This window comes from Athene noctua, chromosome 1 (genome assembly GCF_965140245.1).
Source record: "Athene noctua chromosome 1, bAthNoc1.hap1.1, whole genome shotgun sequence".
Lineage (NCBI taxonomy): Eukaryota > Metazoa > Chordata > Aves > Strigiformes > Strigidae > Athene > Athene noctua.
In genome coordinates this window covers 45,847,402-45,866,257 of record NC_134037.1, presented here as the reverse complement: position 1 = coordinate 45,866,257, position 18,856 = coordinate 45,847,402, and the positions used below count along the sequence as shown (strand labels likewise).

The 18,856-nt window shown below is 45.4% G+C and overlaps 1 protein-coding gene across 1 annotated transcript; it reads left to right on the top strand.

Annotated features, from left to right (window-relative positions):
- Positions 1-2,154: 2,154 nt before the first annotated feature.
- NDUFAF4 (NADH:ubiquinone oxidoreductase complex assembly factor 4) lies at positions 2,155-10,401 on the top strand. The gene is made up of 3 exons (XM_074923019.1): positions 2,155-2,305; positions 2,864-2,961; positions 8,190-10,401. The coding sequence occupies exons 1-3, from the start codon at positions 2,179-2,181 to the stop codon at positions 8,484-8,486; spliced, it is 522 nt and encodes a 173-aa protein (XP_074779120.1). The 5' UTR covers positions 2,155-2,178; the 3' UTR covers positions 8,487-10,401.
- The last annotated feature ends 8,455 nt before the right edge of the window (positions 10,402-18,856 follow it).

Genomic DNA, 18,856 nt, shown 5'->3' with positions numbered 1-18,856 from the left:
AGTACTGGGCCCAGTTCTGGTTAATATCTTTATCAATGATCTGGACAAGAAGATCGAGTGCACCCTCAGTCAGTTTGCAGATGACACCAAGTTGGGTGGGAGTGTTGATCTGCTGGAGGGTAGGGAGGATCTGCAGAGAGATCTGGACAGGCTGGAGAGATGGGATAAGGCCAACTGTATGAGGATCAACAAGGCTCAGTTCTGGGTCCTGTACTTGGGTCACAACAACCCCATGCATTGCTACAGACTTGGGGAAGAATGGCTGGAGAGCTGTCTGGCACAAAAGGAGCTGGGGGTGTTGATTGACAGCCGGCTGAACAGGAGCCAGCAGTGTGCCCAAGTGGCCAAGAAGGCCAGTGGCATCCTGGCTTGTGTCAGCAATAGCGTGGCCAGAAGGGATTGGGCCCCTCAGTACAAGAAAGACATTGAAGTGCTGAAGCGCGTCCAAAGAAAGTTAATGAAACTGGTGAAGGGTCTATAGCACATGTCTTGCAAGGAGCAGCTGAGAGAACTGGGGTTATTTAGCCTGGAGAAAAGGAGTTTCAGGGGAGACTGTATCGCTCTCTGCAACTACCTAAAAAGAGGTTGTAATGAGGCAAGTGTCGGTATCTTCTCCCAAGTAACAAGCAATAGAACAAGAGGAAATGGCCTCAGGTTGCGCCAAGGGAGGTTTAGACTGGATATTGGGAAAAACTTCTTCACCGAAAGGGTTGTCAAACACTGGAACAGGCTGCCCAGGGAAGTGGGGGAGTCATCATCCCTGGAGTTATTTAAAAGCCATGTAGATGTACTTAGGGACATGGTTTAGTGGTGGACATGGCAGTGTTAGGTTAATGGTTGGACTCGAAGATCTGAAAGGTCTTTTCCAACCTAAATGATTCTATGATACTAGTAGAAGACCAAGTTCTGAAAATCAAAGTTTTGCATGGCCACAGTAATAAGCATGACTAGATGGATGCAAGGGCAGAAAATACATGTTTTCCTCCAAAAGAAAAGTTGGGTCTTGTCTCTGTCCTTTGTTAACACTCCTTCTCTAAGTCACTTCATTCAGGCAGTGAATGCATTAAAAGTCTGCCAACAGCATATACACAATTTAAAAACATAAACCTACGAGTCTTAGTTGACCCTGCAATTGAGTGGAGGACCATCAGGCTCCATTGCTGCCTGCAATGGGCTCATAGTCCTTAGTATTGGTCTTTCTGCCTTCTTTTCTCTCAGAGGATTTTTTATCTTTTAATGTTCATGTTTTTCTTCCTGAATCTTTAAACTGCTGATTCCAGCACAACAATATTACCTCTGTCTACAATTTTACCCTATCTTGCATGGCTCTAGACTACGTACTTTCTCACAGCTCCTCACAGTTTAGCAATTTTTGCACAAGTCAGAAGGTTATTCGGTTCGGCTGACAGGGGCTGCACCCTGATAACATTACGTAGCCCACAAATTCTGAACAGTACTGGGGAACTGTTCAGCTTTCCACGTGGAGTCCGTCTTCTAGATATGCGGTTATAAATTTAACTTTTTGTCACTGAATGAACCAGTGAGGTCCCTATAAGGAAATGCTATACGTGTTAACGAGTAAGAGGCACAACATCGCTAAATACTTCCATGTTATCACTACCAAGTAAAAACTTGAAAAAATTTAAAAATAGGGTGAGGCCCGTTGCACACAGCGAGAGGCCGTCTGGGTGCGGTTCCAGGCCGAGCCGCAGCACCGCGGGGCAGGCCCCTGCCCGACCCCCCTCTCGCCACCCGGGCTCCCCTCCGTTGCCCCACTGCCTCCGGCACCGGCAGCCGCCGCTGACGGGGAAAGCCGGGGCCAGCCGAGGGCATGCCCCGTCGGGACTCGCCCGACCCTGGCTCCGGCCGGCGCGGGGAGATGCTCCCCGCGGGCTCCGGTCACCCCCGCGTTTGGAAAAGCGAGGGGCTTCGGGGCGGGCCGGTGTCCGAGGCAGCGCCGAGGCCGAGAAACACCGCCGGGGCGCTGGGGCGTGAAAAAGGGAATCCTCTAGTCCGTGTTTTCTGTTGTTTGGGGTTTTGGGTTGCTTGGTGTTCGCCACCTCTACCGCGCAGCACCGCAGGCCCCGTCCCCGCGGCCAGCCCGGTGCGCATGCGCCGCCGGTCCGCGCACGCGCGGGGCGGGTGGCGGCGGCGGCGGCGGCGGCGGCGGCGGCGGCGATGGGCGGGCGGCTGGCACGCGTGTTCCGGACCTTCAACGTGGAGAGCCGGGCCCGCCGCGAGATCAGCAAGAAGAAGCCCGTGCCCGCGCCGCGGCACCCCAGCTCTCGGCTGGACGAGCTGGCCGGTGGGTGCCGGCCTCGCCAGGCCGCGGGGGCTGCCGGCGGGGGGCGGTGTCTGCGGGGCCGAGCCGCGGAGGGGGCAGAGCGGGTGCTGGGGGCGGGCTGCGTGGGGGCGCCGCTGGGGGCGCGGGGCCGCGGCCGCCCCCGGAGGGGCGCGGGGCCGGTGACATTGAGAGCGGGGCGGCTGGGCGCGCGGGGCATGCTGGGAGCCGTGCCCGGCGGCGGTTGCTGGGGGCGGTTGCTAGGGGCGGCCTTGGCGCCGCGGCAGACGGGCCTGAGGCGCGTCGGCTCCGCGGGCCGGGGCGCCGCAGCGACGGAGCGTGCCGCCAGCGGGTGCGCTGCCCCGCCCCGCGCCGCGCGGCCCTGTGAAGCGGCGTTGTCAGCGCCTGAACTCGTGGGAGACGGAAACTTTGCCGGGAAGCACCGTGCGCCTTGGGAGTCGCGCCGTTCCTCTGGGGAAGCGGTTGAGCTGGCAGAACTACAGAAAGGAAGCAGTTTGACTCAGATCTCTCTTTTCTCTCTCCTTCTGTTTTTATTTCCTTTCTTCTCCACACTGCCTTCAGGCCGCTCAGAGATACAAGAAGAAATTTTAAGAAAGGACGACAGGCTCCTCACCTTGTTAAAAGATGTTTATGTCGAGTCCAGAGATCCACCTGTGCGGGTGAGTATGTCTCTCAGTAGGAGACATACCAGCATCAGCCTTGTGGTTTTCAAACTTGGCACAAATTCCGTTTAAAGAAAAAAGCCCTGTTAGTGCCTAAAAGCTACCTTTTTTGTAGGTAAAACTGATGTTTCATTACTCTTTTATATATCAATAGCACTGTCTGTGTTTGATCTTGGATCAAGATCAGATTATGATTGTACAATCTTTTAAATGCTTATGCAGTCTTCCTTTTTAAATTCACGTTGATCTTACTTTGTTTTTCACTTAAATTCCCACTTCCGTTTCCTCTAAGGTAGAAGGACAGTTGGCCAGCTTTTTGCAAAGGTGCAGGAGTTTGCCAGACATCTCTTGTAGTTATTAGAAGAGATTAGGATTGCTGTGGGAGCATGGATGTCAAAGACGTTAACATTTTAGTGGTGTCTTTAACTGCTGATGTTAATGTCATACTGTGCAGAAACTTTTCCTTATGCAGCTGAGGAAGTGACTTGGGTTTTTTTCTGCATAACCTTTGGTTTGTTTGGTGATAGGTTTCCTCATTGCCAGGGACTGCAGTCTTTGACTTGGAAGGCAAAGCATACCCCTTGCAGTAAAATGCAGACTGGGGTTCAGTCTTCTCTTTTCCACCATGTTATATTATGGCTTGTGCGTTTTACCTGTTGCATTATTGGACCACTTTGTTCTAGCTGCTTTATTCAGTAATAAAAGTTTTATCGTCATGTAGCAATAAAATTCCTAAGTTTAATTTGCCACTTTCATAGTACCTTGTATTCAAGACTAGAAGTATTTAAAAATGCAGAAAGATTTCTGCAGTCTCTCCCTGAAGTTTCCAAGTAATCTTTATCCTTAATTCTCATTATAGAGGCTAGGACTCTAATCTTGAATTGCTGAAGGTCTAATTTCACTATCTTTCAATATTCATTTGTAAGCCTGTCAAGAGAGATTTGAGAAAAAGCCAAAAGTGGAACAAATCGTAGTGCTTGATTCCATGCTTCCTCTGAGGTTACTGACACATAAGACCTGCTCTTGTGATGTGTCTACTTGCAGATGTTAGAAAGAGCATCATTAACATGTTAGCATGGAGGCTTCTGGGCAAAACTTGATCTAAAAGCTTCCTTCCTTTCCTGATGTTATACTGAATATATACTTTGTATGTCTATCTGTGGTAAGTGGAAAAGCACCAGCTCTAAGTCCTGAGGTGGCAGATACCCAGAGACAGATCATTTTGTTAAGACTTGAAAAATTTTTCGTTATCTGAGCACAGTTTTAGCACACAGTAAAAGGAGGAAATGGGGAACTGGTAGCATCGTTAGACAGGCAGTTACCGATACTGTAGCATCCACATCAGTTTTCTCAGCTTGTGAGTTAATACAGAATGTCTGTAGGCTAATCAGTGGCTGTGTCCTATAAAAGTAGTTTTTCTTAAATTTAAGGCGGCTTGCACAGAATCATCTAGGTTGGAAAGGACCTTGAAGATCATCCAGTCCAACTGTTAACCTAGCATTAACAGTTCCCAACTACACCATATCCCTCAGCACTATGTGGACTACTCTTAAACACCTCCAGGAATGGGGACTCCACCACCTCCCTGGGCAGCCCATTCCAACACCTAACAACCCGTTCTGGAATGAAATGCTTCCTAATATCTACTCAAAACCTTTCCTGGCACAACTTCAGGCCATTACCCCTTGTCCTATCGCTTGTTACTTGGTTAAAGAGACTCATCCCCAGCTCTCTGCAACCTCCTTTCAGGGAGCTGTAGAGGGCGATGAGGTCTCCCCTCAGCCTCCTCTTCTCCAGACTAAACACCCCCAGTTCCCTCAGCCGCTCCTCGTACGACCTGTGCTCCAGACCCTGCACCAGCTTTGCTGCCCTTCTCTGGACACGCTCGAGTCATTCAATGTCCTTTTTGGAGTGAGGGGCCCAAAACTGAACACAGGAATCGAGGGGCGGCCTCACCAGTGCCGAGGACAGGGGTAAGATCCCTTCCCTGTCCCTGCTGGCCACGCTATTGCTGACACAAGCCAGGATGCCATTGGCCTTCTTGGCTACCTGGGCACACTGCTGGCTCCTGTTCAGCCGGCTGTCAGTCAACCCCCCCAGGTCCCTCTCTGACTGGCAGCTCTCCAGGCACTCCTCCCCCAGCCTGTAGCGCTGCTGGGGGTTGTTGTGGCCCAAGGGCAGCCCCCGGCATTTGCCCTTATGGAAACTCCTCCAGTTGGCCTCAGCCCATGGCTCCAGCCTGTCCAGGTCTCTCTGCAGAGCCTCCCTACCCTCGAGCAGATCAACACTCCCACCCAACTTGGTGTCACCTGCAAACTGTCTGAGGGTGCACTCGATCCCCTTGTCTAGATCATCAATAAAGATGTTAAACAGGAGTGGCCCCAAAACCGAGCCCTGGGGGACACCACTCGTGACCGGTCGCCCACTGGATTTAACTCCATTGGCCACAACTCTCTGGGCCCGGCCATCCAGCCATTTTTTTACCCAGAGAAGCGTGTGCCCATCCAAGCTGTGAGCAGTCAGTTTTGCCAGGAGAATGCTGTGGGAAACAGTTTCAAAGGCCTTACTAAAGTCATAGTAAACAGCATCCACAGCCTTTCCTTCATCCAGTAAGCAGGTTTGTCAGGCAGGACCTGCCTTTCATAAACCCTTGCTGGCTGGGCCTGATTCCCTGGTTGTCCTACACGTGTTGTGTGATGGTACTCAGGATGAGCTGCTCCATCAGCTTCCTGGGCACTGAAGTCAAGCTGACAGGCCTGCAATTTCCCCGATCATCCTTCTGACCTTTCTTATAGATGGGCGTCACACTGGCCAATTTCCAATCTGTCAGGACTTCCCCGTCAGCCAGGACTGCTGGCAAATGATGGAAAGCAGCTTGGCGAGCACCCCAGCCAGCTCCTTCAGCACCCTCAGGTGTATCCCGTCTGGTCCCATAGACTTGTGTGTGTCTGTGTGATGCAGCAGGTCACTGATTATCTCCTCCTGTATTGTGGGGGGGTTGTTCTCCCATTCTCTGTCTTCTGGCTGAGGAGGCTGAATTCCCTCAGTACAACTAATCTTATTATTAAAGACTGAGGCAAAGAAGGCATTAAGGACCTCAGCCTTCTCCTCATCACTTGTTAACATGTTTTCTCCCGTGTCTAGCAGGGGATGGAGACTCTTCCTGGTCTTTTGCTGTTGACATACTTACAGAAACATTTCATGTTGTCCTTGATTGTTGAAGCCAAATTAATTTCCAGCTGGGCTTTAGCCCTCCTGATTTCTGCCCTGCATAGCCTCACAGCCTCTTTGTAATCACTGTGAGTGGCTATCCCCTTCTTCCAAAGGCTGTAAACTCTCCTTTTCTCCCTGTCTTGCAGCCAAAGCTCCCGGTTCAGCCAGGGTGGTCTTCTCTGTTACTGTCTTCTCTTATAGCACCTGGGGACCGCCTGCTCCTGAGACATTAACACTTCCTTCTTAAAGAGTGTCCAGCCTCCCTGGACCCCTATACCCTTCAGGATCATCTCCCAGGGGATCCTTTCAGGCAGGTGCCTAAACAAGACAAAGTCAGCCCTTTGGAAGTCCAGGATGTCAGTTCTGCTTAGCCCTCTTCTGGCCTCTCTAAGAACAGACAACTCTATTATTTCGTGATCGCTGTGCCCTAGTCGGCCTCCAACCACCACATTGTGCACCAGTCCTTCTCTGTTCACAAAGAGGAGATCCAGCAGGGCACCTTCTCTGGTTGGTTCTCTCACCAGCTGCATCAGGAAGTTATCTCCCACACATTCCAGGAATCTCTGGGACTGGTCCCGCTCTGCTGTGTTGTATTTCCAGCACATATCTTGGAAGTTAAAGTCTCCCACAAGAACAAGGGCAAGCGATTGTGAGACTTCTCCTAAATGCCTATAGAATATTTCATCCACCTCTCTGTCCTGGGTAGGTGGTCTATACTACAACATCTGCCCTTTTGGCCTTCCCCCTGATTCTAACACAAAAATGCTCTACCCTTCTTCACTACACTTGTACTCAAAGCAATCATAACAGTCCCTAACATACAGCGCCATGCCACCACCTCTCTTTCTTGTCTGTCCCTCCTAAAGAGCTTGTAGCCATCAGTTGGCACACTCCAGTCATGGCAGACATCCCACCATGTTTCTGTGATAGCCACTACGTCATAATTTTCCTGTTTTATCACGGCTTCAAGCTCCTCCTGTTTGTTACCCATGCTGTGTGCATTGGTGTACATGCACTTCAGATGGTCTGATGTTTTGCCCCCTTCCTCCTTCAAGTCTAGTTTAAAGCTCTGTCAGTGAGCCCAGCTAACTCCTTCCCCAAGATCCTCTTCCCCCTCTGGGAGAGGTGCATTCCATCTAATGCCAAAAGTTCTGGTGCCCTGTGTACCAACCCATTAATGAAAAATCCAAACCCCTGACAGTAACACCAGACTTGGAGCCACAAGTTCATCAGTTCAGCTCTACAGTATTCTTCATCCATCCTCACCACTGAAGGGATGGAGGAGAACACAATTTGTGCCCCCGACCCCTTCAGTTTTCCCAAGGACCTGAAATCTCTCTTCATTGCTTTAGGACTTCTGGTAATGTCGTCACTACCTACCTGAAAAACCAGGAGAGGGTAGTAGTCGATCGGTAGTAGTCCACTGTGCCTTTTTTGCAGGGTGTCATTCACTGGTTAAATCTTAATAAAAGGCAATATGGGGAAGGCAGAGCTGGTTTAGAAATGTCTTGGAAATATGAAGGGACTTGGGAGAAGAAACTTCACATGTCTGAGCACTGCAGTAGTCACGGGAATTAAACTCCATATGATGCTGCAAAATAGTTTCTTTTTGTCCAGCGAAGCTTGTTTGTAGTATGATTTTTTTTTTCTCCTTGCCATGAATCAGTACCAAATATTACGTTATCTACATTTATGTTTGGCTACCAAAATCTGTGGTTTGCCTTGTACGAAGGGCTTCTGAGTCTGTACAACACTTGAAGTTCAGTGATGGTAGCTTTTCAGAATTTGGGTGGGGGCTGACATCATATGTAGAATGGCTGTGGAAGAAAGGACAACTTTCGTGATATCAAGAAGCAAAGCTAGCTAAGCTTTTTTTTTTTTTTTTTTTAATCCTGTGAAAATGGGTAAAGCTAACAGGAAATGCCATATTTAGGAAAACAACTTGGCTGCTACCGTATGCATAGCAAACAGAACTGCTGTTAAGCTCTTTTTGTTTTCCTTCCCCCAATTAGGTAAAAGATGGAGGTGGTGAACATCTTCCATGCAAACAGGAGGAAAAGAGACTTACAAAACTAGGCCACTTGGGAGATCTAGACGTTAAGAAAGTTCCCAAAGGCAAAATTTCCATTGTGGAGGCTCTGACGCTTCTTAATAATCATAAACTTCATCCTCAAATATGGACTGCAGAGAAAATAGCAGTGGAATACAGTCTGGAACTGAAGGAGGTCAACTCTCTTCTGGAATTCTTCATTCCTTTTGCTGTGCAGGAATTTCCTAAAGAAACCAAAAAAGCTATAAAGCCAACATAAAAATAATTAACAAAACCCTTTATGATTTCACTTGTGTCTTAATTTTACTCTTGAGTATATTCAGTGTCTGAAAAGAGTTGGTAACGGTCATCCACCAAGGCTGCTTCCTTGTACCAGTAAGATGTATTCAGGCAATTCCATTCTGTATTAGGTAGCTTGAGTTAAATGCAGCAATTACAGGATACAGTTTATAAGCCAGAATATAACTAATAAGTTGTATGAGAACAGGTCACACAATTCTGATTATCGCATTCATATGTGACAAGTTTGGTTAAAACATGCAAGTTCTAGTGAGAACTTTAACAGATTGCCTTTCTTAGCAGAGACTTCCTGGCCTTCAGCTAAATCAGTGCTCTGTGTGTATTAGGTATTAGGTCTGTAGTTTCATGTTACTGTGTTCTTTCAAGGACTTGCTGTCAAGGTGTGTGTATATACAAATAGCTGTGTTTCTTTTGTATAAGAATGGAATATTACTTTGTAAAGAAGATTGATGACAGGATCGTTTGGGAAATTTGGCTGTGTCAAAATAAAAAGGTGGTGAATAGCAAGAAGGCCTCTTTCTGATGCTGGAACGTGGCTGATGTGTAGCTCCTCTGCAGCTCTATTCTGATTTGGATTAAATATCTGCACCTTCCTGGGTACTGTCAGTCAGTGAATTTGTAAAGAGTGATGATCTTCTAGCATCAGTCTCTTGCAGCAGTCTATGGCACCTACTGTATGAGAAATAATGGTTCATATTATAATTAATAGGTAGCTATGAAATGCAACTGGATCTACCAACTGGACCCCCTAGTAGGTCTTCTGTAAATGTCTGCCTGTGCTGTTAAAATAGCCCTCTTTCCACATGGAGGCCTTATCTGACTGACTTACCCTAATGTGGGCTAGATAAGGTCACATCCACTCACTAGTGGGTATCCACGTGCTACTGGATTGAAGATGAACATCACCCTTTCCAGTTGTTAATAAAGGCCAACACAAACTTTGATGTGATAACGGCGGATTGTAACCCTATCGATACTGTGACTGTTCAGGTCTGTGTAGGTAAGGGAGAAGTTTTGCACTAATGATTAATACTGCAGTAAAAACTGGTTCATGTTTTCCAGATAAGCTGGGGAGGGTGGGTAATCAAAATTGATCTTTAAAAATGCATTATGGTTGCTTTCATTCAAAAGAAACAAGAAACAAGATTTTATGCAGTGCTAACATTGCTAGTGACCCATCACCAAAGAAGCTGAATTTATTAAGGGGTGGAAGTCAGTACCAGGCCTACAATGTAACTTTCATTTTAAGAACTTTTCTGTCGGGTCTTAGATTTTAGACCCTGGTAAATATTTCACCATGATGATGATCAGCTTTGCTGTTTCACAGCAAGATTCTTTCCACTTCTTTCTCTGAGATGGAACAAGATATTTAGAGTACAGTTTGCCACAGTGTTTTCAAGGTTTTGCTTGATTCATTTCTAAAGTACATGATGCTGTACCTTAGTGGAACATGACACCTAAGTGCATTATATAAAAATTTGAAATTGTTAGTCTTTGGTTGTGTGGATTGGGAATGGGCTTGTCATTTTTCCTGTAATGTAATGGGGACAGAGTTGCATGCTGAAACTAATGCATCTGAGTTACCTACCACGTTAAGATTTTTATTGTTTACCACAAAACACTCTCTTTTAGAATGTTGCAACAGAATATTTTGGAGTAGTGTTCATCCTAATGTAAATATTTAAAGTAATATTCAGAAAATGGCTGTGGAGTGCATTTGGTACATATTGTTGTTATCAGAGATCCTTTGATTTCCTTCTTTAAAAGTTAATCTTTAATTAGGTATTGAAGTTGATGAAAAACTCACTGCAGTTGGCACCAGTCAACAGCTTAACCATGCCCCTAGACTAACTTGGTATGTATTTTGTCCTCTTTTGTCTGCCTTTGTGAACTGTCTTGTGGTGTGGCTGGACCATTATAGTACCCCATTTCACATAGAAAATCCCTAGAGGCATTATGGTATACTACTGCTTTAATTGCACTCTTCAGCAGACATGTGCTTTGGGATGTTTGGTGCTCATCATGTTCAGTGCTCCAGCCATACCATCAGGACAAAATCCTGTCCATGAATGAGATGATTGCAAAGCTGTCCCCGATTTCTCTGGAACCAGGATCTCATCCTCAGACCATATTGTCCACAGTAGGGAAGCAGGCAGGCCCCACAGCACAGGATCCATCTCCCTGGAAGCAGGTGAACTCCTGGTGGCCCAGAAGGCTCCTCTGGAGCAGGGAACTTCTCCAGCACAGTGCATTCACTTCAGGAAAATTAGACGCAATGCAGTTTGCTGTCGACACACAAATTCTTCTGCCGGTCACCTGCCCCACCTGCTGGGCAATGTCAAACCAGCGTTATGAAGGCATTGCTGATGCTATGGGATTGTGTAAAATCTGTACCTTTATATATCCAAACTATCCATAGTCTGAATGTTTAGCTTTCACTGTTTCTTCAGACTGGGAGTGTTTACCTTGCCCAAAGCTCACAAGAAGGTCCAGAAGCATGGATCTCTTCTCTTTGCTCTGGTGGGAAAGCCTCTCCCTAGTCAAGCACTTTCTGCTACCATTTTGTCCTGTGTAGGCTACCAGCCACAGCCAGCCACCAGGTCCTTGGCAGGTGAGTGCTTAAGTTGTGTTCAAGTGAGTATGTGTTTGAATATAATTCTGCCTTTAGGGTTGATGTCTGGGACAAGACTATTCTCATTGTTGCATCTTTCCTAGAACTGCTTCTTTCCTTTCTTCCAGTTTCACAAGATTCTACTCACAGGTTATCTTGCCTGCTTACTGGTTTCTGGTTTTGATGCAATTTCTAATTGGAAGAATAATGGTCTTTTCTTTACGCTTGGTTTTGTCTGTGTCCCTTTCTGTCTATATCCCTTTCCCATAGCTTCTTGGCTGTCAGCCTAAGGAAAGGTACTCTTCAAGCAACTGTTTTGAAGAGGTAATTATGGGGAATTTGTGGGAACCTGCAATTCAGTTTTCTGGTACTCATATGTGGAGAATTTTTCATGCTTCATTGCCATGCATGCGATGCACCAAATTTAGCTGAGATGTTTTTGGCCACCGTATAGAATCTACATTTGGTAGGGAACAACCTGCGTCACTCAAACTGCTTTGTTCTTGTTGAATTAATGTAAAAAGTGTAGCAAGTGTAAGCTTTGTGAACCTGTAAGGGAATTATTTAATTTCTAGTATAAATGACACACAGGTAATAAACTTCTTTGTATGTGGTGTTATTACACCAGTTTTCAAATGTCACTGAATAGAGCCAGGGTTGTCTTGGGCACTGAGACAGGGTGAGTACACAGGGCAAACTGAGCCTTATTTGGAAATGAGGGTTACATTCCTGGTGAGACATAAAATTTAATTTCTTCAGGGGAGTTCTGGCAGGCATACTGAAATTCCTGACTTGAATTTTTCAAAAAAATCTCTCTTTAGGGGGAGTCCATTATCTCACCCACATCTTCTGGGACATAGTCCCACTGCTCTAGCCTTGTTCTGTCATTAAGTCTATTCCCAGCCTTCTCCATCCAGTCTTACCTGCTATGAAAACTTTATGCAGCTGCACTCTTGCTCTTTACTAGCTCACATGCAAATGTTCGTAGTATTCTGCCCTTTCAGTATCAACAACCTGTTTTATTTCTACAAAGCTCCCTTGCCTTCCAGGAGTAGCACATCTGCTGAGGTAAAGATGAGAGGACTGAGCACATGTTTTGCTCTGCAGAACTTATGAATAGGACAGATTTTCAAAAGGGATGTGGCTTTTCATACATCTTCAAAAGCTGCTCTTTTGGGATATGTGAAAATAAGTAATCTTGTGCTGTGTCACCATGTGTTAAATCATAGCTGGGTTCTTACAGTCTGATGCCAAGACAGCAAGATTGGAGCTGTGAGGCAGGAAAGTTTTAACTCTGCTTTCTGTGCAGGTTAGTCAGAATGAACTTCTGTACAAAAAGTGGTCTTTTTGTAGCCTTCCAGCACAGGGAATTTATCTTTTAAGCTACCTCTTTTTACTCAAGGAGAAAATAAAATTATGTTTATATGCAGGAGTGGTGTACTAAACATACAAAAGGGAATATCTTACTTCTGTATTGAAAAATGGAGTCCAACCAAGTAGTCATAAAAGAGGATCAAAATGCAAAAGTTTAAAAAGGTGGCTGTCTCACCTTGTTTCATATGAGCACTGTGTTTTGTGTTTGAGATTTCATGAAGCTTCACGTTTCATGGCTCCGTTTTGCAACCCTTTTCTATACAGGAGTTTTCTGGTTCTTAATCAGGTGGTTCCACTGTTGAACTGACACCAGGGGAGGCCTGACCAGTGTAGGTGAGCTTCAGGTGCAAATGGAGTTTGGCACTTGAGCCTGTGGCAGTTGTACGCCAACTGATGTGCTATTAGCAATCAAAACACTGTGTCAGTGCCTGTTATTATTAAATCTGTTTCCAGCAATCTACAAGTCTAATGAATTCTGTAACCTTTCACAGTTTAGGTACTGCTTTGTTATTATCAGAACTAAGTGTTTTCTGCTGAAACCCACCCTCCCAAAACGTGGATTAATTTTTCTTAGAAACTTAACATTAGTTTTCTTGGTCTGAAACAGAGGCTTAGATTTACATGAGGTGATAGCAGTTTAGGTACAGCAGCGTATCTCCTGTTGCGTGCTGGAGGTAGCGCACTGCAGGAGCTCCTGTGGCTCTGTAGGGTAGAGCAGGGTTTGATGTGTCTGTTACCAGGAAGAGAATTTTTAAAATCAGTCCACCGAGGTGGTTCTTCTATGACTGTTGTGCAGAATCCCCTTTGGGTGTCAGTTACTTCAATTGCTGAAGCTCTGTCTTTAGGTGAGATGTTTTGGCTTCCTGATGGGAGTAGTGCCACTGTCGCTTCTCTCCTGGGGGCAGGATAGACCCCATAATCATCCATAAGGATTCCTTGTACAGGAATGGAAGGTGGATGGTGTCTTGTAAGACTGAGGCCCGCAGGCTACCACTTTTTAAAAAGCTGAGGGAGGTGATGGTGTGGCTGGAGGAATTCCTACCTTCAAAATAGTCACTCAACAGCAGCCATACCTGTGAATTGGTTCACTCAGGGAATAAGGGATCCCACTGCTGATGAGCTGCAAATAGTGCTGGTGAAAGCTAGATTTCCTCCTGCCAGGGATTGCTTTAACTGGAAGCCTGAATGTAAAGTCACAGCTGGGAGCCATGCTTACATGAGAAAGAGTGGGGCTCTGCAGAAAGGACAACAGCGCTGGCAACCTGGGTGCAGCTGGGAGTGCAGAGCTGGTTATAATTGCCTGTGTTGGCAGACAGAAAAAGAAACAAAGGTGGAGTCTTTGGAGCATTTTCTCTGAACTGAAGTATGCCCTGTTATTAATTGCACAGGGCTTTGTTCCCAGGAACATCATCAACACAGTGCGGTTTGTGACTCAGGCAGGTTTGGCTATACCCAGGCCACATGTTGGGTATGAAGTAGGGGCAGAGTGCTGCAAGCCTGGATGGCCAGAACCCTGTTGAGCTGCTGTATGGACAGGCCTGCTGGGAGTTGTACATTGCACACATGCCACACTTGATTGCCTTCTGCCTTGGTCTCTGGTGTTTGCAGCACAGTACTGTAGCCTAAAGGATGCCACAAGGCTTGATGGTTGGGTCTCTCAAGGCTTGATGGTTTGGTCTCTCCTCTTAGAGTAGGGATGTGGATTTGCATCCCCTTTAATGTGAAGCAGAAATTGAATGTTAGGTAGGAGTCTAGCTTAGCTGTCTTCATGCACCCCAAAAGCTCTTATTTTAGTTACATAGTTCCTCTGCAACCACGAATTTCCTTCATGAGCACCAAGCATAGCAGAGCTCGAGTCCCTCTTGGTGGGGCTGAGGTGGGGAAGTGGTAGGGGCTGCAGTGGTGGGTGCCAGATGGGCTTACTGCTGCCCAGGGAGGGAAGCCTTGCTTGTTCCTTACCATTCCTATGCCTGTTTCCAGCACTACAACCCACTAGAGCCCACCACCTCTCTTTTTGCTAGCTCAGGCAATTGGCAGACCACTTTATGAACCACTTTCATTCACTAACGTAGCAGAAAACAAATCAAAACGGTATATTTAAAACAGAAGGAGAAACAGTTATTACTATTGTCAGCATCAGTGACTATCCTTTGGTTGGAGCCAGCATATATTCAGTTTATTTCTATTATCAGCCATGTTCACTGGGGGAAACAAGTTATTAAAATTGGGTATACATTTGTGCACAATTTAGGGGCAAAATGTTGACATGCAGAGGTACCAAAATTCTTCTATGAAGTTTTGAAATACATTATCCCCAAGTTATTTGATTTGGGATGGGAAAAGCATATTCTAAAAGCTATTTTTTTATATTGTAATAAAATATTTTGTCATAGTAGTATGCGATGACATTTATTTCTAAGACCAGTTCAAACTGAATGCAAAATATTTTGTTCATACACCAAAGCTATCCCTTGCTTTGCCAGATAATGAGGATGACTTTTGTTAAACACCTTCCCACCTTTACCTAAATGCCGTCCTCCAACTCCCCCCTGCTACTTTGTTGATGAGTATCATCTGTCAGGTTTCTAGTCCTGTTTCACAGATAGGCAATTAACTGTGTACAACGAGTGAGGCTGATTTACTGTCCACCTGAAGCTACAGTGAAACTGGAATAAATAGAAAGTGAGTGCATTGAATAGCAATGAATCAAAGCAAAACAGGCTACTGAAGATGTCTTTATGAAGAAATAATGCCACTCTTTTGGCTCTGCTCCTCCACAGAGGAAGAAAGTGGGAACCAATGTCATACTGTGTTCTGCCTTTCTCAATTAGCTGTCACCAGTTAAAGATTTCCTGTGTGGGAACGAATTCACAGTTGTCGTCACTTAAAGATAAATTCTATCAGCTCACTTCTGCACATGCAATACTTCAATATTAAACTTTTTTTTACATTGCACAGTTCTCATTAATGTAGCAATTTGAGAAATGGAGCCATTTTTCTTGTGACTTTCTTAATAGGTTGACATTTAATCATGGTTTCTTAACCCTTTTTAAAGAAATGTACTATTTCATATATTTTGAATTAAAAAATTTTAATTTTATCATGGACACATAGCTGTGATTAAAAGCTGAGAAGATACTACAAAACGCAAGTCTGTTCTTTCAACAGATGACATAAGTACCTGTTCGTGATGTATAGACTCCATGACATATATAATTGTTTAGCCTTCAGAAAGTGGTGAAACTGCAGTGTTTCAGAGACACTCTAAGGAAAAAACATGGTTTTACTGACAGAGCACTATAGAAAACCCTTGTTGGATTTTCATCCTCAAAATTTTTTGTTTTCTGTAATTATGCTGCTGTGGAACTTTGTTACAGAATTCACCCCTTGCTGTAACGTCATGCTCTAGCATATAACATTCAATTTTGCCAAAAAAGTGTAGTTCTCAGCCAAGAACAAAAGCTTGAACTGTGAACCATGCTACTCAAATCCCCTTGAGTTTGCTGCAACCTAAAACAACACTGCTCCCTCTGCTTAGCTGCTACGTACTTCTGAAAATGAAAGATTAAAATCTAGATGTAGTTGAAGTCAAAATGCAGAACATGATGTTAATATAAATTACATAGGGGTTTTGATGTGCTTTTTTTTTTTTTTTTTTTTTTTTTTTAGTTTTTAACAATATGAAAGACCTTTGCTAAAGTAATCTTTTGTCCTTGATGAAATTATAGCACCTCCTTTGCCTTTCCCTGTACAGATCATCTCAGCTTCCCAAATGAGGGAGGAAAACAGTAGACAAATAGATTCAAATGTCAGGTTGAAGAATGTGTCATGAAGGATTTTCAAACGTTACGTCCTTTCTACACCAGGCACTAGACATGGATAGATTGCATTTGTGCTGTCTTGATCAAAGGTTTGTTTCAAGCGTAAGACAACTTGAATCTGAACTAACTTCACATAATGCTGATTTCAAGTTATTTCCATGAGAAGGAAGAATGATTACTTAAGAGATAAAAATCCCGTGTGCATTCCAATTGGTCAAACTGTTTCTATGGTTGCAGAGCGGTGTCTAAAGATTCAGCTGGAAAAATGTGGCTTAAAGATGAGAAAACAGCTTATCTGTTGCATCCCTTCACTAGATACACCAGATAAAAATGGAGTTCTAGGCTGCGGAGGAGATACAGGCAGATGGTTTTGTTGCTGAATCCATGCAAATAACCCCTCCCCAAATAAAACTTTTCCTGAAAGCCCTGCCAAGTCCATATATCCTGCAGGTGGACTCTTTTTTTGTTTTATGTTGTTAGCTCGCAAAGTTTTCAAGTGGCCCCAGAGATTTGTAAGAATCTAATGAGATTTATGCGGGGGACTCTCAAGGGACCTCATTGCATTGTTTGGGATGGTGACTTACCAAGAGGTACCTAAATGCAAACCATGAAAACAAGAATAATATTTGTTTTGGCTGTGTACTGCAAGGACACTTCACCCCATAGCTTTTAGAGAAGTCATCACACAAAGCATTACTTAATTTACTGATATGTTTTTCTCTAGTTTACCATTAGGAATAATATTGTCTTATTTTTTCCTGAGGTCTGCTAGCAGCACAATAGGAATAAAAAATTTATAGGCATAATATGAGAAATTAATCTTGACTTTTCCTAGGCATGCTTTTTTACGTATGCATCTCTTGCCATGATACAATAATATTTCTATTTCACTTTTTAATTTTACTTACAAAATTGCAGATCATTAGCAGCATCTATAATTTCTGTAATACTTTCAGAGCTTGTCCTTAGTCCATCAAGGTTATACAAAGGCAACTGCACTGGAATAATGAGTACTGGAGTCTTACTGACGTGCAGGAGAAGGATGACAGTTTTAGCAGGCTGTGGATGCTGTTTACCTTGACTTTAGTAAGGCCTTTGACACTGTTTCCCACAGCATTCTCCTGGTAAAACTGACTGCTCCCAGCTTGGATGGGCACACACTTCTCTGGGTAAAAAACTGTCTGGATGGCCGGGCCCAAAGAGTTGTGGTGAATGGAGTTAAATCCAGTGGGCGACCGGTCACAAGTGGTGTCCCCCAGGGCTCGGTTTTGGGGCCACTCCTGTTTAACATCTTTATTGATGATCTAGATGAGGGGATCGAGTGCACCCTCAGACAGTTTGCAGGTGACACCCAGTTGGGTGGGAGTGTTGATCTGCTCGAGGGTAGGGAGGCTCTGCAGAGAGACCTGGACAGGCTGGAGCCATGGGCTGAGGCCAACTGGAGGAGTTTCCATAAGGGCAAATGCCGGGGGCTGCCCTTGGGCCACAACAACCCCCAGCAGTGCTACAGGCTGGGGGAGGAGTGGCTGGAGAGCTGCCAGTCAGAGAGGCACCTGGGGGTGTTGATTGACAGCCGGCTGAACAGGAGCCAGCAGTGTGCCCAGGGGGCCAAGAAGGCCAAGAAGGCCAATGGCATCCTGGCTTGTGTCAGCAATAGCGTGGCCAGCAGGGACAGGGAAGGGATCTTACCCCTGTCCTCGGCACTGGTGAGGCCGCCCCTCGATTCCTGTGTTCAGTTTTGGGCCCCTCACTCCAAAAAGGACATTGAATGACTCGAGCGTGTCCAGAGAAGGGCAACGAAGCTGGTGCAGGGTCTGGAGCGCAGGTCGTACGGGGAGCGGCTGAGGGAACTGGGGGTGTTTAGTCTGGAGAAGAGGAGGCTGAGGGGAGACCTCATTGCCCTCTACAGCTCCCTGAAAGGAGGGTGCAGAGAGCTGGGGATGAGTCTCTTTAGCCTAGTAGAAAGCGATAGAACAAGGGGTAATGGCCTGAAGTTGTGCCAGGGAAGGTTTTGAGTAGATATTAGGAAGCATTTCATTCCAGAACGGGTTGTTAGGTGTTGGAATGGGCTGCCCAGGGAGGTGGTGGAGTCCCCATCCCTGGAGGTGTTCAAGAGTAGGGTCGATTTAGAGCTTAAGGATATGCTGTAGGTGGGAACTGTGCTAGGCGAACGGTTGGACTAGATGATCTCCAGGGTCCTTTCCAACCTAGATGATTCTGTGATTTTGTGAAATAGTCTGATACAGATCAGTGGCATAATTTATGATGCTTTGATTCTTTGTTTTGATGGTATTGATACATAGGCACAAGTGAGTTGACATTTTACTTTCAAGTCTCCCACATTTTCACAAAGATATCACACAAAAAATTGTCCACAGTTTCTTAATGTCTCAGGTCTACATCAGATGTATGAAGAAATCTGGGTGCAGTGACTGACACCTCTATTTTTTTTTATTGCCTTATCAGCATACACCAAATTGTTGTCGTTATATCACTTAAATCACTCCAGGAAGACTCTCTGAT

Coding starts and splice junctions, on each gene's coding strand:
- NDUFAF4 (XM_074923019.1), top strand. CDS start 2,179: ATGGGCGGGCGGCTGGCACGCGTGTTCCGGACCTTCAACGTGGAGAGC. Junction 2,306..2,863: donor TCGGCTGGACGAGCTGGCCG/GTGGGTGCCGGC, acceptor CACTGCCTTCAG/GCCGCTCAGAGATACAAGAA. Junction 2,962..8,189: donor CCAGAGATCCACCTGTGCGG/GTGAGTATGTCT, acceptor TCCCCCAATTAG/GTAAAAGATGGAGGTGGTGA.